This window comes from Hippoglossus hippoglossus, chromosome 19 (assembly GCF_009819705.1).
Source record: "Hippoglossus hippoglossus isolate fHipHip1 chromosome 19, fHipHip1.pri, whole genome shotgun sequence".
Classification (NCBI taxonomy): domain Eukaryota; kingdom Metazoa; phylum Chordata; class Actinopteri; order Pleuronectiformes; family Pleuronectidae; genus Hippoglossus; species Hippoglossus hippoglossus.
The window spans coordinates 4,800,798-4,827,419 of record NC_047169.1 but is presented as its reverse complement, the minus strand read 5'-3'; the positions used below and the strand labels follow the sequence as shown (position 1 = coordinate 4,827,419).

The window sequence follows — 26,622 nt, the reverse complement described above, 5'->3', positions numbered from 1 at the left end:
AAATTTCTGGTCATTCAATATCTGTAAAAGTAAACAAAAACTGCTCTTAATTCCCAGTTTTTGAGAAGAGAGACTCAGAGAAGCTCGTTTTTAAGTTGATACGAATAATTTTCTTGGCTTAACTGACCCGTCAGTGAATGTTTTCTCTCCTGCTGTCGACGAAGGCCAATAATTAACAAACATATCAGGGAAAAATCATAATAAGTCTAACATTTTGAATCACAGAATTAGATCAGGTCCAAAACAAAGAGCTTTACCTCACAGATTAGAAACTTCAAATCTTGCTGGGGGGGGGGAAATTCTCCACCATTGTTGATATCTCTTTCCTGAGTCCTGGTCGTCTTACTTGAACTATTGGTTACACTGCCCCCCCATGATTTCCGGTGGTACTGCTCCTTTTCTTACGTCGGTCGCCTTTTAATTGCGTCATGTATCTGTCAGATTTCAGAAAATATGGACGAAACTAATGCTCCGTCCATGTCCGAATCTTATGATGAGCCCTTAGAGGTGGTAGATTTAGCTTTTTACCGTCTTTATGCTAAGCTAAGATTCTTGCAATAGCTTCTTTTAACCTACAGAGGTGTCAATAAAGTTCTCAGACTGAAAAAGTGAGTTTTACAAAAGGAGAGATTAGAGTATTTCCATTTCTGATTGTACTTAAAGGTATTTTCATATTCATTACCAGTCCCCAGGACCTTAATACACCTCCTGGTAGATAATTTGCTAATTGCACGAAATACCTCACACAGGTAGCTCCCTTCCCTTTGCCCTTCTTTTTAAACCAGGACAGTGCTGATATCGTAACAAAGTCCCATTCACATATTGTACAGTGGCGCCCCCTAGGCTTTAAGTGAAATAAAAACTTGAAAATGACATGTTATTTACAAGTTTAAAAAACAAATGAAGAAGGTACACATACAAAAACAAATGTACATCAGCGGACACCTGAAATAGTTCCCAGGCACTTGTGATGCAAAACAGACATAATTACACATTTAAGTGCTACAATCTAGGACAATATAAGAGAAACATAATACCATTTACATGTGTTATTTGGGAATTAAAATACAAGTGAGAATACCTTCATTTAAAGTAACACTATGACATGACGCTCTGTATGTGAGTGGTTAGTTACAATTTGTACCTGTGAGTAACAGAAAGTCGGAGATATAGGTGAGTTTAACGCGGTTTGACTCCTTCACATCTTCCCCAGAACAGAAAGTGAAACAAAAAGTAGGTCCGAGGGTTTGGCAGCACGATAAAGAGATTTGTTGAAGTGTGCTTTGACAAATTCGAAGCTAAATAAGTGCAACACAACACAAAGTAAAAATCACATGTATGAATAATGCAAATGCAGATTCCTGGGTTTGGACCTTTTACGTTTAAGTCATCCGAACGTTTTCCCTCACTGGGAATTCACACCACATCCTGTGACTTATGTCTTTTATCCAGAGGCCATTGATGCGAACAATGAGGAAACAAGACGCCCCTTCCTCTTCTTTTCTTTCCTCCGTCTCTTATTCACCTGTTTTGAAGGATTGTCAGTCGCAAGGATCACTGCTTTGGATAATCACTGTCTCCTCTTGAACAATAATGAAATCGCTCAGTTAGCTACAGAAGGCAAACATATTAAGTGTGACATCGATGGCACACAATCGTTCGAGATAACCCTGAGAAATGAAGTGAAAAGGATAGAAAACCCTGGATTTTGTCACTTTGTCACCGTGTGCCATTGTTTTGTCTTTGAATTTGTGCGCTAGTTGCTATAGTTTCTGCATGCTGTTTACCGTTAGCGTCGCATTTCACCGTCTTTAGTGCACACCGCAAATTATATGGTTTTTAAACATATTGTGAAGACACGGAGTTACCTTATATGTTCTATTAGTAGTGAGATTAAACAGTGTATGGTCCCCTCGATGCAGTATATGGCAGGATGTGGAGTTTTGAGTCTTCTAGATTAGATAAGAATGGAGATACATACATGGTCCGTTTGTTTGTATAGTACATGCATGCGTGGCTACATATTGTGGGTCTAATGTGTGTACTTGTATGTATACACAGAATCTATTTGGTGTGTCCTCTTATTTACAGTTTACATGGTTGTTGTTGGGTAACTTTTTTACCACGTCCTTCCCATTTCTGAGTCAGCATGAAGGAGTCTGTGGGTGGGTGGGGGGTGCTCCTGTGTTAAGCGGATAGGCCTGATCACTGGAGTCTCATGTTGCCTCCGTCTGTGACCTGCCCCACAGACCACCTGGTTGGCAGAGTCCAGCCGGCAGCTCTTATATAACAGTCTGCAGAAATCACTTAAGCCAAAGTTGAGATGAATCCCACATGTGCTGCCCCTCCATGTCTTAAATCTAACACAAGTATTTCAAAGTCAGCGCACGTAGCAGAACCTGGCTTTCGTTCGAAGAACAGGCTCATTTGAAAAGCGTCCAAGCATCTTTCCTCAGATTGTCATGTTTGCAAAGATCCAGATCCTCCGCGGTATGCAGGCCTCATCCGGTCCCAGCTGCAGACACAAGCCACTTGTCAACTTAAATTCAAAACGCCTTACACGGCATGTCAGCAATGTCGCTTGTCAGGTAGCGTCTGGAGACGTTTACTCCTCTTTGGTGGCGTAGGTTTGAAAGGTAGCATTTAGAGCGACAACACTGGCGTATGAAGGCTGTAATTAAGGGCCGAGCGGATTATTCTTGTTTGACAGTGAAGAAGATGGATGATTATCCACACTAACGTACATTCTAAGGCGAGTGCTGCTCCGTGGCTAAAGTGAGTGAAACCTTCAGCTGGATGTGAAATAGAGAAGAAAGGCAGGTGGCTGTTCCAGGCTCACAATGGAATGATTACTAATGATTCCCCCTTCATCATCAATGGTTTTGCATTGTGTGGATTTTAAAAACATGTGACAAGGACCGATTACAGGCACATCCTGATAGTTAAGAGAAGAGTTTTCTGTGTCTTTTTCATTCACTTGACTCAGTATATTGATATTAATTTGTCTGGTTCGCGGCGTCCTAACACTGCACTGCACATGACACCTGCAATCACAGCATCTTAGTGAGGGAGGAACTGAAAGTGGTTGTAGCTTGATTTATCTGGATTGAGGAAGGAGGAGTATTACTGTTAAGGTCCAGGTGGTTTGCTCTCTGTAAATCACACCACTGAAGTGGCGGTTGGCTTCGGAGCGCTCGGGCTGAGCAGCAGACTCTGGGCGATGTCGTCACGGTTGATCTTCCGCAGTGCAGTGCACAGCGAGTCGATGCTGGCGCAGTCCTTGCTCGCCCAGTCAGACAGGAGCGCGCGGACGGGATGCTCTTCCTGCCGGAAGGTCGCAATCCGCTCCTCCTCGTATCCCAGGAGGCCCGCCAGGTTGCACCAGTCGCTGTCTTCCATGTGGTCGCAGTTGTCCCCTTCATTGCCCCTGAACAGCAGCTTCTCCACTTTCTCTCTGGTGTGAAGAGGAAGGAGCAAACAAGGCTCCTCGTCCATGGTGATGACTGCAGAGGGAAAAAGAACAAGTTGGCTCATTGTTTGAACTCTAGGATTTCTTTACATTACACCGAGCTTCTCCTGATGTTGAGATAATGCTGAATAACCGATTACACTTATGTTTGAAGAAAATCTGTACAACCTTCACAAATAAATAATTCTAATAACTGAATGAACTGACAAATGACCACATTGTTCTGCTTTGTGCTTTCAGATGTGCACTGAACTGTGGATAATCTCCTGAAACTTCCCAGAGTTCCTGTTGTTGGGAACGCATCCGACCCGGAGAGTCTCCTGTTGCATTCTTCATATGCGAGTTTATGAGAGAACATGTCTGGAAACAGCTCATGACTGCCAAAGATACCACCTTCAGAACCCAACTCACATCCTGTTTGTGAGCTTCTCAACTGGCTGTAAAAACTATTAAAAGGAAGTGATGGAGTTTCCTGCAGCAGCAACTGTGGTTTGTCTGGACAAATACGAGAAGCACTGGATATTCTCTCCGCTTGACAAGTTCTATTCACTAATCGTTTTAGAAAATAGGAGTAAAAGGCTTTTTAGCTCTGGCTCCACTGTCTGATTGTCTGGTCAACAGCAACAATTATTCAGCACTATAAATATCTCACATCCCACAGATGACAACTTTACAAGAATGGACAGAAACCTTCTGTCTGAATGTTTTTCTTTCTGCTTCTTTCACAACTTTGTTTTCCTTCTTTTACCATCTTATCTTTGTGTTTTAAAACTGAATTCTCTCAAACTTGTTTGTCGGGACAGGACTGGAAATTCCTGGAAATGAGCTGTCAAATAAAAACAAACATTATAGCTCTGTCAGTGTTGTAATCCTTGTTTGCTGATTTGCTACAGTAAGTCTGAAAGGTGGTGTTCTAGGTGGAGCAGGTGAATCCACCAGATGGCTCATTCCTGAGGGAAAACTCTTTCTTTGACCTGGTGGGACAGTTTAAGGTGCAGCCGACACTTTGTTCACATTCACCGAAACCCAAACTTCAGGTGTGCCATCAATCAGATTTATATGTGGATTAGAAGAAAACTCATTACCAGAGGAATCCAACCCCAGATAAACACTGGCTTTAGTGCTGAAATGTGCTCACACCCATTTTCAGTAGCACAGTTTGATAAATGATAGTGATTGTATTTCTTGGCACCAAAGGGAGTAGCCACTGTGCAGGTACAGGTGTAAGTGTGTCACCTGTCTGTGCCTGAGTCTGACCCTGCTGCTCCTGCAGACTTTGGGTGTCAACAGAAATGCCGCTGTCGCTGTGCAGCTTCTCCCCCTCGGGCGACGGCGTCTGGTTCTGGTTGGCTGTGCAGTTGTTGGCTCCTTGCTTGTTCTGCTTGCAGCTGTTCCACCTGAATGAAGATGAGTCAGAGGAGGAGATCATCTCAATGCAGCAGAAAAAACAAGCAGGGAAATCACTTGGTTTGACACTTGTGGGAATCTTTAGGACAAGAGATGAGTTTCATCAAAACAACAGTTCATCCAGCTGCACCAACCTAACACTGTAAATACACAGCAGCTCTGTAAGTTTAGTACCTAAGTGCCTATTTTGTCTGTAGCTTCGAACACAGGGATCCAGACTAGCTTTGGATTATCCAGCGTTATCATCAGCCCCCTCTTCACACTTCATAAACTGAGGATATTCAAAGATACTGAGTGATGCAGTTGAAGTTAAATGGTTCAAACTCTGCTCTCAGTGTCAGTGCTCGTCCTCCTGTGTTCTGATCTGTCTCTCTTGGAGTTTTAATGCACAAGCGTGCAACACAACACGCTCGAATAAACATATTGCACATTCAATATTTAAGCAGTTGACCGTGAGTCGTCTGTGTAGGAAACATGACTATGGGCTCTAAATGTGAAAAAAGAGACTAGAGGGACCGTATTGTGACCCACAGAGCGACAGTGCACTCTCATCCAGGAAAGCAGCAGATGATTTCATTAAATATGAAACTGCGGAAATTCAATATCAGATTGGGTTTTGTTGTCCGTACGAAGTTGTAATGAGTGCAACATCCCCTTTCTCTTCCCTTCAACGGCTGGATTTCAAATGTTTGTTTCTGACGGACAGTGAGCAGTGCAGATCAGCAGACGGGGGGGGGAGGGGGGAGGGACAGAGAAAGAAAAATGCAACTATTTGGTTCCGCTCAATGTCATTTGCCAAAGAAAAATGAAGGTTGCTGAACAAAGCCTCTGAGGAATGGATTTTGCACAAGCTTCCAGAACAGATGAATCAAAGATTCCAACGTTTTCTAAAACTGAAAACAGAAGAGAAGACTTTGCTGTTTCAGGTCACTTCTTTAGGGGAGATGGTCAGACACCAGGATGCAACATATCTTTTCTGTCCTCACCTCTTAAATATGATGAAGGCCACAAGTCCGACCACAACAGCTGCCAGGATGGAGCAGTAGATGGGGATGAGTTTGTCGTTCAGACCCTGGTAGAGACGCTTCTGGGAATCGCCGTTCGTGGTGGTGGTGGTCCTGTCTGTCGAGCCCTCTGGTGGAGGCTCATCCGGCATAAAGATGTCATAGGGGGGCGTGGGGGAAAAGGGGGTCGGGGAAAATGAAGGGTATGGAACTGTGAAGGAAAAATATTCATATGGGGGAAATAGATTATTCAAGTGTGAAAACAAAGCAGTACTGCAATAACAGATATTTACTTTATTAAGAGACATTTGCAGTGGTTTTGGCCACTTGGGGGCAGTAGAAACAAGCTGTAAACACAATACAAAATTCGTAGCAAATAGTTTCTATGTATGCATTCAACAGATAAGGAGCCAAGTTAGCATTTATTTATAACCATGTTTCAACAATCTATTGAATGTAACTTCAAATATTCACTTGATTTTTACCACCGCTTTGGTCTCCACCAACTCCTGTTGGAAATATCTTGACCTGCGGGTATTTTCGTTAGCTAGCATGTTTTTTTTAATTTCTAAAAAAGCTGGAAAATAAAAAATATAGCCGTACATATGATACTAAAGCTGCTTTCAGAATCTCAAGTCCAGACAGTTATCTGAAATTTTCTGAAAACGTTTGGAGAATGTCTGTAATGTCCGGACCCACTTTTCCAGCGTTCATTTGTAAGATCAGCTTAGGACAGATACAGCAGATCTTCAAGCTCCTATCCCTGCTTCTATCTACCGTAGCCACTGTAGCCATAAATACCTCTAATGCCCCAAACACACAGAACAAGCATACCCACACAAACATTACATCCCACATCACTTGGTCATTTCCCCTCGTCCCCAAGGGAGCCATGAACGAGGATAAAAGCAAGTTGGTCCATCCAGTCCTGCCCACTTTCCTGCAGCCATTAAAGCTAAGCGGACCTGTTTGCTGCTCACCGCGGATGTGGAAACCTATCCTCGCCTGTCACTTACTTACAGTTACTCACATCATCAACAGGAAATCATCCCGTTGGCTTCTAAGGCCTCTAAAAAAACCTCGGGAGAGCCGTTGAGTGCAAGGTGGCCATTTTTCACTAATGAGGCCAAAAACATTTTTTTACAGAGAGCTTATTTAGATGGATGCACGTAGCAGCTGTGGGCCGTTTCTCAAAGAGGATGTGAGAAGTATTTTATTCCAGCACCAATATACAGAGCATCCTCTTAATTTAAAGTGGTAGACGTCCATCATCCTTAATCATTAACATGTAAAAGCATTGATTTTTTTTCTGAAATACTTTGTCTTTAAATGGCGGCGGTGTCATGTCGCACCGAGGCCTTACAGGAACCTCTTTGGCTCACAGGATTGTTTACTTTTCTCTGCCAATTTAATTTCAGGTTTATCAGTATTAACATTTCACAACTGTCAAAACTGTCTGATTGTGTTGCTGCTGGTTTGTTTGCATTGGTCCTTCGCCAGCATCATCTTTTCACTGCCAGGTTAGTGAAGCTTCCTGCTTCTGGACTCACTTTGCCAAGAGGTTCAGTGGTTCACCGCACATAGTTCAGCACATACTGTACCTCAGCCAACAGTCCCTTTGTGAAACCACATCTAAATTGACTAGATCCTGATTTTTATTTGGATCTAAACCAAATCACACACACTCATCACATCACTTTTCTTTGTAATCCGTCCAGTAGTACTTGTGTAAACTTGCCTACAAGCAAACCAATCAACAGACAAAAGGACCGAGGTGAACAGAGGTAATTAGGTCACTTTGTTGTACTGCTCCTGTTCCTATTCTTCTACAAGAGTTTAAAGACACTCATCGAGAGAATTAGTATCATCAAGTCCTAATATTTGCAGCATAGCGAATGGAAACATTAATTTGAATTGTTTACAATGGAAACCAAGCTAAACTCTTGGTACGGGGAACTCCATACAATTGCATATGTGAACCAACTTGCATAAAGCATTTTGGGGAAGATAAATCTGATAATTCTCACAAGAGTCGGTGTCAGCTTGGCCCAAATACTATAAATGTGAAAAAGTATGGAGTTAGAAAGAAATAAGCATGACCAGACCTCTGCATATCCCCGCTTGACTTTAGTGGCTACGATCATAACCCACTCAGTGTGATGTATTAGGCTAATATCTATGAACCAAATGCCCAAAAAACACAAAATAAAAACTAAGTGGCTGCTTATGATGGTCTGGAAGATATCAAATTCCTTTCCTTCCTCTTCACTATCCTCCCATGGTCAAACACAGACACACACATACACACCCTCATCATCATCTTCATCACCACTGTGGCTTGTCTGTCTCTCCCTGAATGCTGAATGTCCGAACCCCCCCCCATCAACACAAACACACTCGAAATCAGACACCATTCATTGACAGAGCTCGTCTTTGTCCGGTACAAATGCCCCCTCCCCATCTTTGTATCCTTCAATCCACTGTCTATCCGTTTGGCTTCTCTTTGTGCTTCTGCTCGCTCACAACCTGTCATTTCAGTTTCTGTCAATCAGTTCGGATTGGATGGCGAATTTCTCTCTTTTCGAGCCCCTTCATTGAAAAGCAAACACGATGATGGTTGTCTGCCCTTCCTGGTTACGTCTTTTATTCTCTTTGTTCATTAACCATCCGTCCATTTACTCCCCACGTCTCTGCATCATGACTGTGCTCTCCCTCCCCCCTCCCTCCATATTTAACACTTAAATCAGGGCCCTAAGTGCCTTTACTGAACCACTCGCTGGATGGTCTGAGGGGAGTGACCGCCTCCTGCTGAGCTCAGCTTGTTTCCAGTGCACACAGCTGGTTACTGGGCCAATGCTCGGAGAGCGAGTCAAGACATTTTACTGATTAGCTCGGCAACAATTCCCTGAAATCAGGTGGCAACGCGCACTAGAGGATAATCTTTGCAGATATTCTTCTCCTAATCTCAAACATACACACACTGCAAGATTTAAAAGATAACACCACATCACACACTACAGGAGATTATTAAGATTATCACTCCAGAGAGAGCGAGGCACCACCTCACGTCACCTCTCTGATGTGAGGGTGCAAACAAAACGAACACAATGGAGACTGGTGTAGTGCGACAATTCACTCTATTGGTAACAATGCTTCAACATGGTGCGTCTATTCTTCAGCGTGAACTGGAGGAGAGATTTTAATTGTGGCTTGTTTGCCCTCGTTTCTCTTATTCGTTCTGCACAGAAAGTACTGATGCATTCATCCTGATTTCAAATCCCAAAGCATGTTCGATAATTATCGAGGAGGCCCAGATGGTTCTGTTGGTATTTCAGGAGGTTAAAGAATTGGCTCTGCAGCCGCTCACACCACCAGATAACCCGGGCCGAACATCGGTACAGAGGAAAGTTACAGACCAGATTTCTCATCGGATTCTCGAGGTTCAAATTGGCCACAAAATTCCTGTGGTCTGATCTTATCTTTTGCAAAAGCCGTCCTGATGTTCTTCTGGTCAACATGTGGCAACAGCTTTTCAGTAAATTATAAGAAAAGACACTCAGCTGTCGAAATTATAGGTTCAGTCGACTGTGACTCCTCCAAACAAACCATTTATTGTATTTATTGTTAAGCATTATTCAGTTGTTATAAAAATTTACTGGAATTTTTTCTGTTAATAATTAACTTGTGACTGGAAAATGTACTTGTCAGCATCACAGGAGTAATTATATAGAAAATACTCCTCTGTGTCGTTTCTGTGAGTGTGTGTGTGCAATTTGTGTCTAAAGTGTGTATGTGTGCGATACACTGCGGCAGCCACACCTGAGTTAAACTCCTCATTCCCACCACTTTCTTGCAAACAGCTGTTGCTGCCGTTTCATCTCCATAGACTCTGGATTGAAACCAAAGGAGAGGAGGGGCTTACGACACGAGCTTGTTATAATATGTCATTACACCTGAGCACGGCTGAGACTGCTGCCAAGACCTGCTCCACAAAACCTGAAATGCCGTCACCAGTGAATTTTTTAGAAATATTTATGTTGTTACAACGAGCGCAAACATGATGACATTTCTGTTATCTTTTGTTTTGACATCTCTTTTTCTCAGGCTCGGTTCCTCCCATCACACAAACTGTCACATTTTTCTGCCCACGTGCTGCAAACACACCCCTATGTATGTCGTTGCATTTATATGGGATGCATGTGTGTGCACGCCTGCATCGCTCTGTATGTGTGTGTCTGTTCTGCGGCAGAATGTGATCAGCACTCGTAGAGGTCAACCAGAGAAACCCGAGAGTGCAAACTCCATCGCTTCTATCGACCAGACCTTGTTCTCAGCATCTGCCTCCCTCCGCTCTCTCGTGCTTTCTCCATCTCTGTCTTCTCTGCTGCTCCTCCTGTGCACCACTCTCATTGTCGCTTATTTGCTGTTGTACAATTCAGCTTTGGATTTGCTTGTCATTGTGGTAGTTTAAAGTTTGGGCATTGCTTTCTTGTAAGGGTTTAATGAATGGCTGTATATATGGATCATTAACACAAGTCCGACTTTCGCTGTGACAGAAATCATGCAATGCAAAATTCCATGAAATTCCCTTTTCATGCCACAGCGTAGTAATTCAGCCTTAGGCAGTTATGACAGATACAAAGATATATCTCGCTGAGACAAAGGCGTGGCTTGGGAGAGACACAATTCCCCAACAAATCCTCCCAAAGACCTAAACCCTGACTCCCTGGGCCGATATCCTGGCAATGAATGAACGGCACGAGTGAGAGCACGAGTGTTGTGGTCACCCTTGGACCAGAACGTCTCACTCACGCCAAATCACCTCCAAAAATGTCCCCTTGAACCTCCAGGGGCAAATTCCCGAGGGGTGGCGGGACAACTTCAGGATGCCGAGTCACATCCACAAGAGGTCGATTCTTGTTTGGTGGAGACACAGTCGACTTTAACGCTTCCGTCGTCATGACAATGCTCACACTGTGTGGAGTGTGGAGGAAAAGAGTTATAGAGGGAAGGTCAACTGTGGCTCTACTGCAGCCCAAGTCAGTGGAGATGTAAGTCAGTAGATGTGTGTAGATGAAGCTATAGCTACACAATGAGTGACTGTGCCACACAAAGACAGTGAATTGTTTAGTCACTTTGGGGTTGGGGGATTCTTCACAGCTATTGATGTGGTAATGCTTTGGACACAGGAAATCAGGAATGTCGTTTGGCATTTTGCCGTTTGTCTCCCGCTCTTTATCTGTCTGTCAAACGCTTGCTGGGACTGATCATCTGCTAAGGCCCGCCCACATATAGGGACAGTCTAATCATAGCAGAGCAACCTTAATGAGGCACTGGAAAGCGTGTTCAAGCTACATGTATGTTCACTTGGCTCTTATCAAAGAAATACTCAGCATCCAAAGGGTTTGCAGAGTGGTGTCTTTTTAGCCTTTTCAAAACCCAAAAGTAACATACCTGAAAAAAAACTGCAAACATTAGCATCTCCAGTAAACTAATATTTTATACTTTGTGGAGTTACATGTTACTTTACAAAAGCCAGTTCATGTCCTACTATTTTATCGTGTTATGCTGCATGTTCTGCTCTTTATTGGATTTGGGGAAGTAATTTGGTTCAAGAACAACTAAATTAAGACAGAGATTATGTTTTCAACCAATTCGTATTTGAAGCCGTACGATATGCAGTGAGGTTAAAAGACATAGCAAGATGGTGGAGTAGAAGTAAAGAAAGGCCCTCCACCTTTTATTCATTACCATCTTCTCCCTCTATCCCTCCACAGTTTAACCTTCCTCCCTCCTTCTTTCTGGATTTACTTGAACTGCTCTGGCCCTGAGTGCCACGCATACATGGGGCTGGTTAGCAGATTACGCTTTCTGATTTCTGGAGGGCAGCCTGTCAATCGTTAAGGTCAACCCGACTCAGGAAGGAAACAGCTCCCTCCTCCTCCTCACCTATCAATTCAATAACCAAATGCACTTGGCCCAATCAACCAACCCCCCCTCCGCCTCCTCCCCTCTTGTTTCCTCTCTAACCCACCCATTTGACCTTCAGGCTTCCATATGCTGTCTCAGACCTGTAATGCTCAATAAGTCATCTAGTTTATCTAAATCCGTGTGTGGGAGTGGGAATATCCCGCCTGTCTGCATACACAGCTTTGTGTGTGTGTGTGTGTGTGTGTGTGTGTGTGTGTGTGTGTGTGTGTGTGTGTTGTTTGAGTCTCATTTTCAACTAATCCTTTAAACGACGAGGGCTGATTGATATGTGCGTGGCCTGAGGTAGAGGGAGACGAGCTCTCGTTACATTCACATGTAGTTCAACTAACTCCAATGCAGAAAGTTCTTAACTTTTGAGGTATTTCTGTTTTGGGCAACTGGATATTGCAAGTCAGTCAACATCGGCTGAGAAAATTGAAAACATAATCTGCCTTTGTACCATTTTCCATCTGCCATCTAGGAATGTGGATTCATCAAACACCTCCCTACCTGATTTGGCCCAACATGAAGACGGAGCTCGGCACCATTGTTGCTGTGGACGAGTTACTGGACGACCAAAATGCTGAATTCAACAAAGAGGGGATCTGTATGCTCCACAATCGCTGGACTAAGTGAGTATACGTAGAAGTGGACTACATTAAAAGCAATACACGTGCTAGGTTTCCAGAAATTGTCTTCTTCCTCTATTAGGCCATGAACTTATCATCACCCCAGCATGTACGTGCATGGTTAATATACTTGCAAGTCTCCTGCAAACCACAACCAGTTGCCGCTGCTGCCACAGAACCAGAAACCCAGGGCTTTGGGTGGTAGGTCAGCCCACATATGTGCAGTCAACCCTGGGTACAATCTCAAGGAGGAACAGGATCATGGAGTCATTGTAGCTTGAGGGCTCACACCTGAAACTTCAAGCTACAAAGGGGGAATATTGCCTGAACCTTCCACGAAAAAAAGGATCCCTTCCACATACAAGCCCCGCCCCCCAATGACCTTCAACCTCTGACCTTCCTCTGCGGCCTTCAGAAGAGTGGCAGTCATATCACACTTCACAAGATAAGCATCTTGCCTTTAGAGCCTCAACTCAGTGGTTCTAGCCAAACAAAGTCTGGTCAGTATTACAGTTTTTTAACCATGAGAGTGAGTTTTTGCTGGTGAGGCCCAAAACAAACCACTAGTCTCTTCGTAAGGGTGGGAGGAAATTGAATTTTACTCCAGATATCAACTGAGCCACATAGAGGGAGGACTAAATCCTTACAAGGGAGAATTCCCCATGAGCCTCAACTCAAATAAAACAGCAAATCCAGTGTTTTCCCTAAAGATAACCCACAGTCCAAGTGATGTTCAGCTCCTTCGCTCCATCTTCGGTGTAAATACGTCTCTGATGTCTCATGTTACGAATCGTCTTTTCACGAGCAGTGGTCTCCTGTGTGTTCCTCCCTGTCCGTCCACCCTCCTGAGCGTGTTTAGCCTTCAGGCCTGTGTCGCCCGACTCCACAACACTAATGGATATGGACGTCTGGCAGCACTACAGATTTGTATGCGCTGATAACACTTGTGCTTCGGTAAAGAGATTACATTAGGAATAAAGAGCACATGATTGAGTTAGAGCGAGGAACAATATATGATGATGAAGCCCATACACAATGACTGTGAGCCATCATGCCTGAAAACACAGCAAATTCACATTAATTATGAGGTATACTGCATTAGTTATCCAGAAGATGTTTTCCTATTGGGAGTTCTGGTTCCTTATATCTTGATCATGGATGAATCATCCCTCCGTCCACCACATTTCTCTCTCAGGCCGCAAGTTCAATCAAGATGCATTAAAGCCTCATCCTCAATGGAAGAGGACCACTCTGCAACATCAATACGTGTTGTGTCCATTTCTGGTTATCACATAATCAGAACTGGTTTTCCTGGTTCTTTCAACGCCGGGCAGACACTGAGATTTGTTAATATAGTTAAAGTTGTCTGTTGCATTAGCTCACACTATATAATCCAAGTCTGTTTTCCTCTTTTGTTTTGTCGCTCCTTATCATAGACTGTATATGAAGATGGATGACATGACTGCTCCCAAAAGTGAAGGCAAAGTGTCTTGATCGCCACCTGGTGGCTAGCTGCAGTACAGGTCATAAATCCTACCTCCTCAATGTTAGAAGATGGGACATGGACTCAGATGGTTTCTGTTTTTTAAGGTAGTTGTTATCAAGTGTTCTTTTTTTCCTGGTAAATCAGTTTTTATTATAAATTTGATGCTATAAAACGTCATGATTAAGACTGAGTGGTGATTGGTAACTAACCAGAAGGTCAGTGGTTCGATCCCCCTTTTCGAAGTGTCCTTGGGCACTCCGCCCCTGATGGCTGAAAAAAGCAGTGCATATAGAAATGCTGTATGAATGTGAATATGACTGTAATACGTTGTTGATAAAACCCAATATAAGCTAAATACAGTCTATTTAGTTAATTTACAGTGTGGGGAATTCACACACTCCAGTTTTTCACAGTACAGCTTCAATAAAGACTACAAAATACTTCATAACCACATAATATTAAAACAAGTTCACTACAGTGTGTGATGGATCCCTTGATGGCAGTCAAGTGGGAAATCGGATCATGGAAATACCTCAACTCCAAGACAACCAACCAACCAACCAACGTTTTTCTGACATACCAGAGATCCATGAGGCAAATCTCATCACCGCCTCTAGACCTGAACATCAAACCACAGCTGATCGGGTGAAAAATTCTAAAATTGGGGAACAATTCGAGGTTAAAATATAGATTAAGGCTGCAGAGTGTCTGCTGAGCATAAGCAGCCAACTTTCATTGATTTCTACAAGATCCTTAAAATAGCTCAAATCCCCAGGTGTAATTTAAGTTCAGATCCAAGGCAACACACATAAGTAATCACAGTATATCATGGAAAAATCTACATAGGTTTCCCAAATCTGTTTTACTCATTACTTGTCCCTTCAAGTAGACCCATGGGCTGAACAGAAACCCCTCGCAGGCCCAACAGGATCATGGGAGAGGCACAAACGATTCCCTTTAGCCTGAGTTCCCTCGCTCTGTCTTCATCCCTGTGATAACACCATCCTTCACACTGCTGCCCCAACACACTGCATGGCTGATCAACAGACTCCTTTTATTGTCATCTCACAAAAGCGTTGATTTAATCTGCGAAGCATCAGGTCATTGGAATGAGCAGTGACTGTAGTCATAAGGAATTTGTGATTCGGAGTGTGATACCCACAGGGTGCAATGATATAAAAGAAATTCAGCGAGATATGACCTCCCTCTAAACCCTCGACACGGAGAGAGAGTGGTCTTTGTATCTTTGGCTGGGATGAGTCGGTGAAGACAGTGCGACAACCTTTGGCGTGGCATTTAGGTCGATGGGCCAACAATGTGTATAGTGTCACGCTGAGATGGTCCGATTATGTGGACGGCCACCGTGGCTTCTGTCCATAAAGCGCTGAGCAGTGAATATGTCCATGAGTCCATGATGACCCTGGGCAATGCGCCCCGTCATTCAGCTTTAATGGCTCTGCATAGAAGTTCATGGTAAACTTGCCCACTGTTTTGATAGGGTCATCCCACAGTCATTTGCTAAATAGCTGAAAAATAAATCTCTGAACAAGTGGATTAATTGTCTTGTAAAAAGAATTGGTTGGTTTATGAGGAATTAAATTCTTTTCTTTCTATCCAAGAGTAGAACAACCTCATGAAGGCCTCGTTCATGTCTTGTTCTCAGCGCTAGACATTCTAGGACTTGGTAACCTTCATAATGCAGAGATCCTCATAATCCTATCTATAGTATGTCCCTTGGTATAATTACACTTCTATTAAGTTATGTGAAAGAACAACACGAGAGAAATGTCTTAGAAAGATATTAAAACAAATTTCACCATCTCAACACATGATGATAACAATGGATTAATCTGGAAACATTTCGTGGACCCCATAGTGGTGTGCCAGAGCCCCATTTGAGAACCACTGACGTAACTTATAATGGACAGATCACTAAAATTATCCAAAAAACATTGAGATTATATATTTAGTTTTATCTGCTAAGCCTTCGACAAATCCACCTCAGAGATTCCTGCTGTCACCTCAAAGAGGAAGAATACAATGTCAGAAAGAGAAATATACTTCTTTCCTTTCTTGCCAAGTTTTAGCTGAAAAGATCGATACCACGCTCGTAAATATGAAGCCAGGAGCTTGTCTGTCTCTGTCCACTGCGAACGCAGGACATACATTTTATGATCTGCGGTGTCCATTCAGACGTTTGCACAAAGCCTAACATCGTGGTGCACAAACCAGCTACATATGTAAATATAGGGCCTTATTTTGGCAGCTACTGTACATGCAAATAAACTATGACTTTATTTTGTACCTCTACCCTATGCTAGCTAATCAACTTACCTTGACAAACTGTATCCGTCAAAGATGTGCAGGTCTCTAACACCTCCTCATCATCACAGGTGGTGCAGGGGATGCAGGGCTCTCGAGAGCTCTCCTGGTCTGAGTACGTTTCCCCGGTGCACGGCTCACACAAAGTGTCGTGGTCCTGCTCACAACTGAGCAGCATGCCCTTGCCCTCCGGACACTTGGTGCAGGGCTCACACCGATCAGACGAGATGTTCAGGTAGTAGCCATAGTTGCACACACAGGTGGCGTCGTTGGAGTCTGTGCAGGGTGTCTCCATGCGGAGTAGACCCGTGCATTGTATGCACGGAACACATTGGTCTGTGTGACTGAGGTATTCTGAGAAGGTTTCACCTGAAAGAAGAAGGAAGGACGTGGTTATTACTTACATCAAGGAGGTGGTGTATTCATCATCGTTTTTTTTTCTGTTAGTTAGCAGCATTACACAAAAACTACTGGGTAGATTCCCACGAAACTTGGTGGAAGGATGGGACACGGCTAAGAAAGACCCCATCAAATTTTGGAGAGGAATCGATTAAGGGCATGGATCCAGGATATATCATTTTTTCTTTTTCAATTTGGAGCGATAGGGCGTTTGGGGGCATTTGAACTGATTAACCAGGGAATAATTCATGGATCTTGATGAAAAACATCTGGCATATTTAAGTCTCTGATATTTATGATTTTGTGGAATTTTGTGCGACTAAAAATATACACAAACAACAACAACATGTCTTTTTAGCACAATGACTTATAACATTATAACATAACAGCTCATCTCTTAGCTGTTTTTAAAGGATTCTTTCGATGACAAATTTACATGCATCATGTATGTTTCATGAATCATTTGTATACCTGCAAGATTTCTGAGGACAGATATATCTGCAGAGGATGTAATCAATATTGCATGTTTTATGGAATTGTATTTCAGCTGGATAGAGAACTGGGAAACACACTAAATTATGCAACAGAGCCATTTGTAAGAGCAGCCTGTGTTCGTGTGTGTGTGTGTGTGTGTGTGTGTGTGTGTGTGTGTGTGTGTGTGTGTGTGTGTGTGTGTGTGTGTGTGTGTGCATGAGTGAGTGAGTGAGTGAGTGAGAGAGAGAGAGAGAGAGAGAGAGGGAGAGAGGGAGGGAGGTGAAAGCACATCTTCAAAATCCTTATCATATAAATAGTTGACAAGCAAATTCTTTCCAGCACACGTTTGATTTATTTTCAGTTGAGGTGATGTTAAGTAGAAACAATCAATCAGTTAGATGATTGACCGAAAAATGAATTATTAATAATTCATAATTGCTCAAGATATGAAGTGTTCTCTCACTCCAGCATCTTACTTGTGAGGCTTTTACACTTTTCTTTGTCAGGTTATAATAAACTCAACTCAACAAATCTTTATTCAAAGCTCTGACTGCAGCTGTGAGCTCCAGATCTCGTCTCTTCCAGATCCTCTTAAATAATCAATATCTGTTGATTATTTTCTGAGCTGGCTGTCATTAAAAAGAAAAATGCCTATAAAAATGTCCTTATTGCAAAAGATAATGTCTTTTAATGTCTTGTTTTCTCCAACCTATAATCCAAACCTAAAGATATTCAATATATTATCATAGATGATAAAGAAAATAAGCAAATAAGTTCCATTTGAGAAGCTGGAATCATAGGATCTGGGAATTTGGCTGGAAAATGGCTCAAATTGTCACCCTCATCTCAAAGTTGTTGTTTTTATTTCAGCTCTACACTAAACTAGATGAAACAAAACCAAGCTGAACTGTGTGTGGCAGGAGACTGCAGGGTTCTTGGCATGCAGTCTCCATGTAAGACCTTTTGTTTTCCTGCTCAGTGTCTCGCAGCATATCAAGTTTTTGCTCTGCGTCACCAGCCCACCAACCGAGGCGATCGCTCGGACGATGCCGAGATTAAAACAGAGATGGGGAGAGATAGACGCGGAGACGGAGACACAGATGGACGAATGAAAAGAAATCAGAGACTGTGTCATCTGAGAGGACGAATCCATCTGTCCTCGACCGGTGGCGTCAAACGTGGGAGCTTCGCATTTTTCTTTAATTATGTCTTCAGACGCGGACACTGTCGTCCCTCACTCGCCTGTTAGTGACCGGTCATATACTGTTACCCCCCCGCCCTCACCCCATTATCTCCTCCCTCCCTTCAAACAGACAACACACACACTCAGACTACCCTCACCCCCATTCCCCACGAATGCTCTCAGAGCCATTATCATAATGCCATGCATCAATAATGCAAGTCAATACATTAATAACACTAGCCTGCAGCATGGGGGGGCAGGGGGTGGATGAGGGGGGGAGGGGGGCATGGACCAGACAGCCTTTTACGAGCTCAACATATCATATCATAACAGGAGCTTCGCCTCTGGTCCAACATCCAATCCCTCGCTTTGTTTTCAACACCCATACAAGGACTCACGAGTTTATCCGCTCTGCCGGGAGGTGTGTGTGCATGTGTGTGTGTATACTTGTTTTACTCATTTCTTTAGGACCTACTGCAGTATCAACCCTGACCCTGTCAAGACCAGTGGACCTCATGGGTCCTAAGGATAGCTGCGCAAACATGTGTGTGTGTGTGTGTGTGTGTGTGTGTGTGTGTGTGTGTGTGTGTGTGTGTGTGTGTGTGTGGTTCAGGTATAACTTGAGGACCACACATTATGGAGACTTGTCTTTCTTATGGGAATAAAAGTCCCCATAACTTAAATCATGAAATCTTAAGGTGAAGAAATGTTCTTAGGTTAGTTTTGTATTAAGTTTAGGTTTAGGTTAGGTTAGGGTTAGGGTTAGGGAAATAGTAACTCTAGTTAAGGTGAGAGTAAATCTCTGGAAATTAGTGTAAGTCAATGTAATGTCCTCTGAAGTCATGTAGACATGACTCTGTGTGTGTGTGTGAATGAAGAAGAATGAATGTTCGCTGCTGGCTGAGAAGTTTTCCTTGTTTCCATCCAGCTGTACTCGCTCTGTTTCATCTCCACTCATCTGTTCATTCATACCAACTCCTCCGTGTGCTTCAGCTGACGTCTTTTTTAGCACATCAGGGCCCCTGTTAGCTCTCTGCACAAAGACGGACTGTTTCTTATAAATGGATGCTTTCGCACATTCGAAGTGATCAACCGTGGGCGATGCATTTTTAAACAATGCACACGCAAAGACCTAATGATGTTTGGGAGTTGATGTTGGAAAACAATAAGTCTAAAAATAAAATGTAGCGAGGGTGGTGCAGTTTGAATCCCAGCCTTGCATGTGGGTTTTCTCCGGGTACTCTACGGTTCCTTTCACAGTCCAAAGACGTGCAGAAGGTTTACTTGGAAAATATACAAGAATCTAAATCAATTGTAGATGTGAATGTTGGTCCTGTGATGTGCTGACCCTCAAAGGATAGTTGGTGTGGAAGATAGATGCGTGGATGGAAATTGTTGTGAGCAGCTGACTCTTGTGTTTCCAGACTTTAAAATAACCATAACAGTATTAAATATGTGCATGACGGCTATAAACATGATAGGAACTGTTGTAGATTGAGATTAAAGTTGCGAATTAGCATATTCTCACGAGCTGAATATAGAATTAGACATTGACAAAGAATTAAGATGAAAACCACTTTAATTTGAAATCCAAAGTTTGACGGACCTTGTTACGGTATCTAAGCTAAAAGCTACTGTTTCGTGTTTGTGGGTTTAAGCGAAGGGTTAACGGACAGGTTGGGGCTCATAGTATCCGTATGGAAGTCCATCAGTAGTGTATTCGTTCCTATGGCAACTTCCGAGGTCTCCGATGTGTTGAGAAACTCCTCCATGTACATTGAAAAAAATACATATATACAATTGACATAAACCTTAATCAGAAATCTCCATCCTTAAAGAAATGCATTCGTAACAATTTATTGATATATGAATATGAAAAGGAATTACGGACACGCAGCAAAACTGTGTGGAAACGCGACGCGAGGCTTCAGAACATGTTGTTTAAACACATCTGCACAGTTGAGCTCTATCAGCCTGCATTACAGACCTAATCAATATTTGATGTGTTCCTAAAATACTATTGTGATGTATTATCTGATGAAGAGTCGTCTGCTCTGCATTACTGCTTTTTCCATCAGTCACTAAAGAGCCCGTTTGGCCCCCTGACAGTTCTGAGAGTCTGTCACTGTCTGTGTTTGTTCACGTCTGAGCAGAACAAACATGGCCAGAGTGAAAACGTTTCACCCTGAAAGAACCTTCGCACCGTGAGAGCAGCAAAACTCCACAGCTGTCATTTTAAGCCTAAAATATGAAGTTGGATGATAAGTGGTCTGAGTATTAATGATTTTATACGAGGCAAGAAAATGTACCGCTTGACCTGAGACACATGAGTGTACATCATCCCAAAGAAGAGCCGCAACTGTACAAATAAATCATCTTCTCCAAGTCCACATTCTCTGTGACTTCTCTCATGACCTGTGAAGTCTGAATCATTTTTCTTACTGTGGGCCTCACGGTTTGCCATCCTTCACTGACCCGGGGAGGTTTACAACTACTTCCTGGCACGGGCGCAGGAGAGTCAGGGATTTCTTACAGGCTGCAGGGAGAACTCTGGGAACAGAGACCGAACTGGCTCAGGACCAACCCTGGCTTCGGCAGGCTCAAGTTGATCTTTGAACTCATATGATAGAGTTACAAAAAAAACCTACACGTTAATGTTGTGTCCCTGCACGAAAGCAGATATCTACCTCATGTTTATTAATCCAAGTCCTGCTCTGAATATCTTCCAATACATTATTTTCCTGTAAAGACAACAACTGGGAACGGTCCCACTTGTGCATCGTCTCAGCATCACTGTCCTCATTAGGTCTGACACTGCTTCTCTCCCTACATGGTAAGGGCCACGAGGAGGGGAGTAACACTGGAGCTCAGCCAAGTCTGGCATCTCGCTGACTTCCCAACATGCGGCTGAATCAGCCTTTACATCTTTATTATCATCTTTCCTTGACGTTTAGTAGCCTCTCACATGGATGTTTTATAATGTCAGGCTTGTGCGTCCAGTGTTATTCTACAAAAGTCACCTTTACCTCTGACCCAAACTGATGTTGAGATGTTGTGCGGGAATTTAGAGTCTCCAATCGACCTCGCCCCGTATCTGCATGTCTTTGGACGGTCGGACAAAACCCACGCAGACACGGGAAGAACATGCAAACTCCACCCAATTCAATCTGCCTGTGTTCGATTAAAATAATAAATTGGTCTTTGTCTTGTTCATGTCTCTGTCCTTTTAATTAATATTCATTTCTGCTGCAGAGAACTAAGTAAAAGTGATGAAGTGCTTTGTACCACTACTACCAGTCAAAAGGAAAAGCTGTAGCAGAGCTTACAAAACTATTAATGGGGTAATAAAACAAGACTATCATCATTATAGTTAGATTTATTCACTGCTTTATAGACCAGCTACGAGAGTTTGGATTGTAATTTACACCCCTGAACACTTACTGTGGTACAAACAGTCTACAAATACTCCGCTTGAAGCACGTGTCTTCTTCCGGAAGAGTAAATACAATTGAGGATTTGTTTGAGGCGGTCATAATTTACAAAGAGAGAAAGTCATGGTGGCAGCAGTGAAACATTTCTGTGCCAAAGGAAACACTAAATCACAGGTCACCGGAGCCACAGCAGTGAATACATGACGTGTGTGTGTGTGTGTGTGTGTGTGTGTGTGTGTGTGTGTGTGTGTGTATGTGTGTTTATGTGTCTGCCATTAATGCTTGTGACCATCGCTGACGTTCAAGTACACACATGTACCTTTGTGTTCGTCTGCATGAATGTCATTACAATTTGTGTGTTACTCACTGTCGAGGCAGGGCTCGCACACGGTCTGCGAGACTCCACATGGACTGTCGACACCCTCTCCAGGCTGACACTGAATGCAGCATTCCCCGCTGGTAGTGTACTGGCCCGACAAACAATCCTGTTTATTGGCCAGAGCCCCGACCTGTCGATCAGCAGAGAGATGAGTCAAAGTGGGGAGAGCACAGAAACATTCACATTCAGCACAATCCATACGTTTATTGGTGCATAACAAGACAGACGAATGACTTTAATTATTGTCTAGAGAGCTCAACTTTATTGTCCTAATCAAAGCAATGTTTGGCATTATGCATTGAGAGCAGTTCAAACAATGAGAGACGTAAAAACACCCAGTGCTTCACAAGAAAAAGCGAAAGACAAAATGAAAAACACTCCGTGAAGCCAACATGTTCACTTTCTCACTGCTCTAATCGTTCTGCTTCCACTTAGATTTTTTTTGGAACCACCACACCAGTGGTTCCCAGCACCGGGTCGGGGCCCTGCAAGGGGCTGCAAGATAAATCTGAACCGTTGGGAGATGATTAATGTGATAAAACAAAAATGCAGATTTCATCAAGACAAAGTTGTTAATTGTTCTTGTGTAATCCCGAATAGCTCGTTCTTATCAGGCCTCTAGAGGTATTCAAATCAATCTTAGGAGGAAAAATAACCAGGACAGAGTTTCTCCACACACAGACACATGGGACCGAAAGGAGCACAAGCCAAAAAGTTTGAAAAACTGTAATTCTAAAGCTGCACCATATATATACATTTTCTTTTTTCAAAGTTAAAGCCACATCTCAAACATCCAATATGTAACTTTGGCCACTAGGGGTCTCTCAATTAAAACAATAACAAAAGACCTAGTTTCATGATGTCATGTAGCAGCGTGGGATCATGGGAGTTGTTGTCTTCACCACCATTGCTGACGAAAATCTACCTGATGCAAATCACGTTCATGGATGAGGTTACGTATTCAAGTTTTATTCACTTTATGGAAGCGAATAATCGTGATCCAAGTGACCAATACAAACGGTAAAAGGAATAAAATCCCAGTGGCTACCAGTGTGTCTTTCCTTCGTCGTATGATAAGACGGTAAAGTGGATGTGATGCAATTAAGGCGAAACATTCTGGATAATGGAAGTAACATAGGTCGTAACATTGTCTTTTTAATAAAGAACTGTTACGTAGGTCTTTAAGTCACAGGTGCAGTCATAAAAAAGCAAACAAAATCCCACAGCAACTCCAGGTTAAGCTGGATTACGTTGTCTCTGCATTCTTCAAACTGTAACCTGCAGAGGGCTTTGTCTTCGCCGCTGACAGGTGAAGATGTTTGTGCGTGTCTGTACACACGCGAGTGTACGTGCGTTAGAGTTCCTACACACTCACACACTCCAGACCTTAAAGTTCGCGTGGCCTTAAAAGTTGAACATTATTATAAATCTCTATCATGCCACGTCCTTTAATTTCCTTCACACCTTCATCTCCAAATCAAACCTTGATAAAAGCAGCAATTACCCTCTGACACCGAGCCAGAGATGAGGTTTGACTTTCCTTCGTTCCAGATAGATGAGTGATTTAAGACGTCACTTATGAGGTTAAGATGTTCTTCTCTTAGTGTGTGGAAGTAAAAGAAAACTCTATCTTCTCTCTGATCTTCATCAAAACTGTAAAGAATGGGATTTTAAAGTTTCCTCAAACAAACTTATGAGCAACATGTGAGCCGCAGTTAGAGCGTGAGTGTGTGTGTGTCCGGAAACATGTGTTTATTGAGACTTGAGTTAGTGTGAACGTGTTACACGCTCAACATAAAATCGTCAGGGTTCAGGTGTGTGTGGAATGCTGCTGACAAGAGGGGGGGGGTCTACAAAACACCAAGTGTCCCCTCAGGCACCTCTGAGTCAGCTGGAAGATAACGTGTGTGTGTGTGTGTGTGTGTGTGTGTGTGTGTGTGTGTGTGTGTGTGTGTGTGGGTGGGTGGGTGGGTGGGTGTGTGTGTGCATGTGAGTGCACTAACACACATTTCTCTCTTGCCCTGGATGGTGTCACAGCCCATTCACCTTCCATTTCCTGGTACTCAAATATTTATCCCGTTTATGTTCCAGAAAGAATTTTTGGCTTTGTGGAAATGTTTCATGCATCATGTCAGATAAAATATGAACCTTTTGAATTTCAGAAACAAAGGAAATCTACATAAGTAACCTCGAGCTGAAGAGATGTTTAAAAGATCATTTCTGTGACTGTGCAGTATAAGACCAGACAAGCCTCAGCGTCACAGGATGTCTGGTCTTGTACCAAAGCTTTGCACACATGTCTTCCTCTAACCTCACACACACCTTTAGTAACGAGCATTAATGTAGTGAATCAAGTCAGTGCACACGCTCGTCCCTCTCCTGCTTCTCCCTGTCTCGTATATACTGTACACACCCATCGGCACACATACGTTTGCGCAAACCCATAAACAACCTCACATGTGAACAAACCTGTTCCAAAATATCTGACTGACACTTTTGAAACGTCTCCAACTCCTTTTGCTTATTTCCTCTTTGACCCTACTCTAGCTCCAGGTGTGGGTGCAACACCGAAAGGTCTCACAGCCCGAAAATGTTAAACATTGACATTAAAGTTCATCCACACGGCTCAGATGTGCATGCAGATGAATTAGAGGGCAATGGGATTTGAGCAAACAGCTTGTGGAGTGAAAGTAAAGGATGCGAAGCACTTAGCAAGTTTTAGCTCGACTTGTTTCCTGTAATTGGGTTTTAGATGGGAGTTTGTGTGTTGCACTTTTCAACTTTCGTCAGCCGATGTCCCTGAAGCTACAGCAAGACGGCCGCCGATCACGCACTCAACGCAGCGAGCACTCACAAATGCATGTGCAGAAGCATCTGGAGAAATAACTTCTGAGCTCAAACCAATCTTGCTAATGCTCCGTTCAATTTTCAGTTGGAGGCACTTAACCTCTGGACCTCGGCTGTCAGCGCTTGTTAAGACATTAGAGTTCCTCTGCCTTCCAACGAACTGGGCCCAGTTCAAATCCGGGCATGGATCTTGAACCGCTGTGGAAACACATGGTGGCGATGACATTACTGCTAATGTCTTCCACAAACTGCACTGACGCATCATGTCTTATGAGGTGAGTGGGAGAGAAAGACAGACGTAGAAGAAGGGACTTGAGTGTGAGGTGAAGGGAGAGGACAACGGTGTGTGTGTGTGTGTGTGTTGAGGGGGGGGCTCACTGTATCAATATTGCATGTGCTGAGCCAGCAGAGGATGCATACCCATCAGAGGGAGCAGCTGTCATGTATCAGTGATGCAGCCTGTTCCTAAAACCAGGACCTTGACGAGCCTGCAGCCTTTACTGACCATGTCCTGTCAGATGGACATAACTGGGAAAGTGTATTTCCTTAATGGGCCTGCGTGTTCTCAAGGGAATCCGAGATAAGTCGGGGAGGAAATTGTGACCTCCTGAGACCCTGCAGAGATTTCATGTACCCACTCGCTCAAGATCTCTGCTGCTGATTGCTGCTCCTTTCTCGGCCACAGCTTGGTTCTCTGGAGTCTCACAAACTTTTGGGGTAAAAAATCCAGTAAACTCAGCAGATAGTTTATTGGTGAGCTCCTCCACACCGGCCGCTGTGACATTGTTATTGTCCTGATGTCTGTAGAGCCACATGTAACTGAGACGGGTGGAACTACAGATCCAGCAACTGGAGCTATAGAGTAACAGCCTGAATGGCTTGCTGTGTACATCCGCTCAGGACAGGTGCAAGGACTGAGACTCTCACTTTTAACACTAACCAATCTCTGAGACCTCTTGTAGAAAGTATCCCATTAAATGCATGAAATGTAAGCTGCCATAAAATAAAATGGGGGCAATAAACTTACCTTTACAGAGATGTGTGGGCACGATTCCAAAAAGAAAAAAGAGATTTGTGCAGATTGAAGGGGGGAAACTTTTTTCTCACAAACTCCCACATCCCTTCCTCGGGCTGTGTGGACGCGCAATTGCGCAGGTGCCGTCGCAGAGCGTGGCAGGATTTACGCAAGTAAAGTTTATGGCACACATTTAACACTCACTTTGATTATGTAAGAGGCTACTCACCACTGCAAGGAACACTGCTACGAACGCGGAATTCATCCTGTAACTCATTTTGCGGCGGGTGGTGGGTGAAGGGTGAAGGGTTGGATGCGACGCTGGAGGATGCGGCTCTCAGTGATTTCTCCGTGAGATAAACATCGCTGCTGCGTCTTTCTTTCTTTTTTTTTTGCGCGCGTCTGTTTCTTTAGGTTTTTGTTGTTGTTGTTGTTGTTGAAAAAATGAAACTATCCAAGTAACTCTTCGCTAGCAGGTGCGTATCACACTCAGTCCGCGAGCTCCGGCTGCAGACAGAATCCAGTCTGTGCGTAAATTCGCTGAGATTGACCCATTGGATGTTTGGCTCCGTGCGCTTTACTTGGCTCATATGACAGGAGCGCGCAG

At 43.4% G+C, this 26,622-nt stretch overlaps 1 protein-coding gene and 1 long non-coding RNA gene across 2 annotated transcripts; both read right to left on the bottom strand.

The window, feature by feature from the left end:
- Positions 1 to 539: 539 nt before the first annotated feature.
- ngfrb (nerve growth factor receptor b) lies at positions 540 to 26,622 on the bottom strand. The gene is made up of 6 exons (XM_034570666.1): positions 26,245 to 26,622; positions 22,142 to 22,283; positions 16,300 to 16,656; positions 5,863 to 6,091; positions 4,706 to 4,866; positions 540 to 3,503 (listed from the first exon to the last, which is right to left on the bottom strand). Exons 1-6 carry the CDS (start codon positions 26,290 to 26,292, stop codon positions 3,160 to 3,162), a joined length of 1,281 nt encoding a protein of 426 aa, XP_034426557.1. The 5' UTR covers positions 26,293 to 26,622; the 3' UTR covers positions 540 to 3,159.
- Positions 4,062 to 4,694, bottom strand: LOC117752933. The gene is made up of 2 exons (XR_004612166.1): positions 4,496 to 4,694; positions 4,062 to 4,443 (listed from the first exon to the last, which is right to left on the bottom strand). It is a non-coding gene; the product is annotated as an uncharacterized LOC117752933 (long non-coding RNA).

Excerpts from the sequence above, each read along its gene's own strand:
- ngfrb (XM_034570666.1), bottom strand. The coding sequence starts at position 26,292 with ATGAGTTACAGGATGAATTCCGCGTTCGTAGCAGTGTTCCTTGCAGTG. Across the intron at positions 22,284-26,244 it reads TAGCAGTGTTCCTTGCAGTG|GTCGGGGCTCTGGCCAATAA; the intron begins GTGAGTAGCCTC and ends GCTGATCGACAG. Across the intron at positions 16,657-22,141 it reads GTGCGAGCCCTGCCTCGACA|GTGAAACCTTCTCAGAATAC; the intron begins GTGAGTAACACA and ends TTCTTCTTTCAG.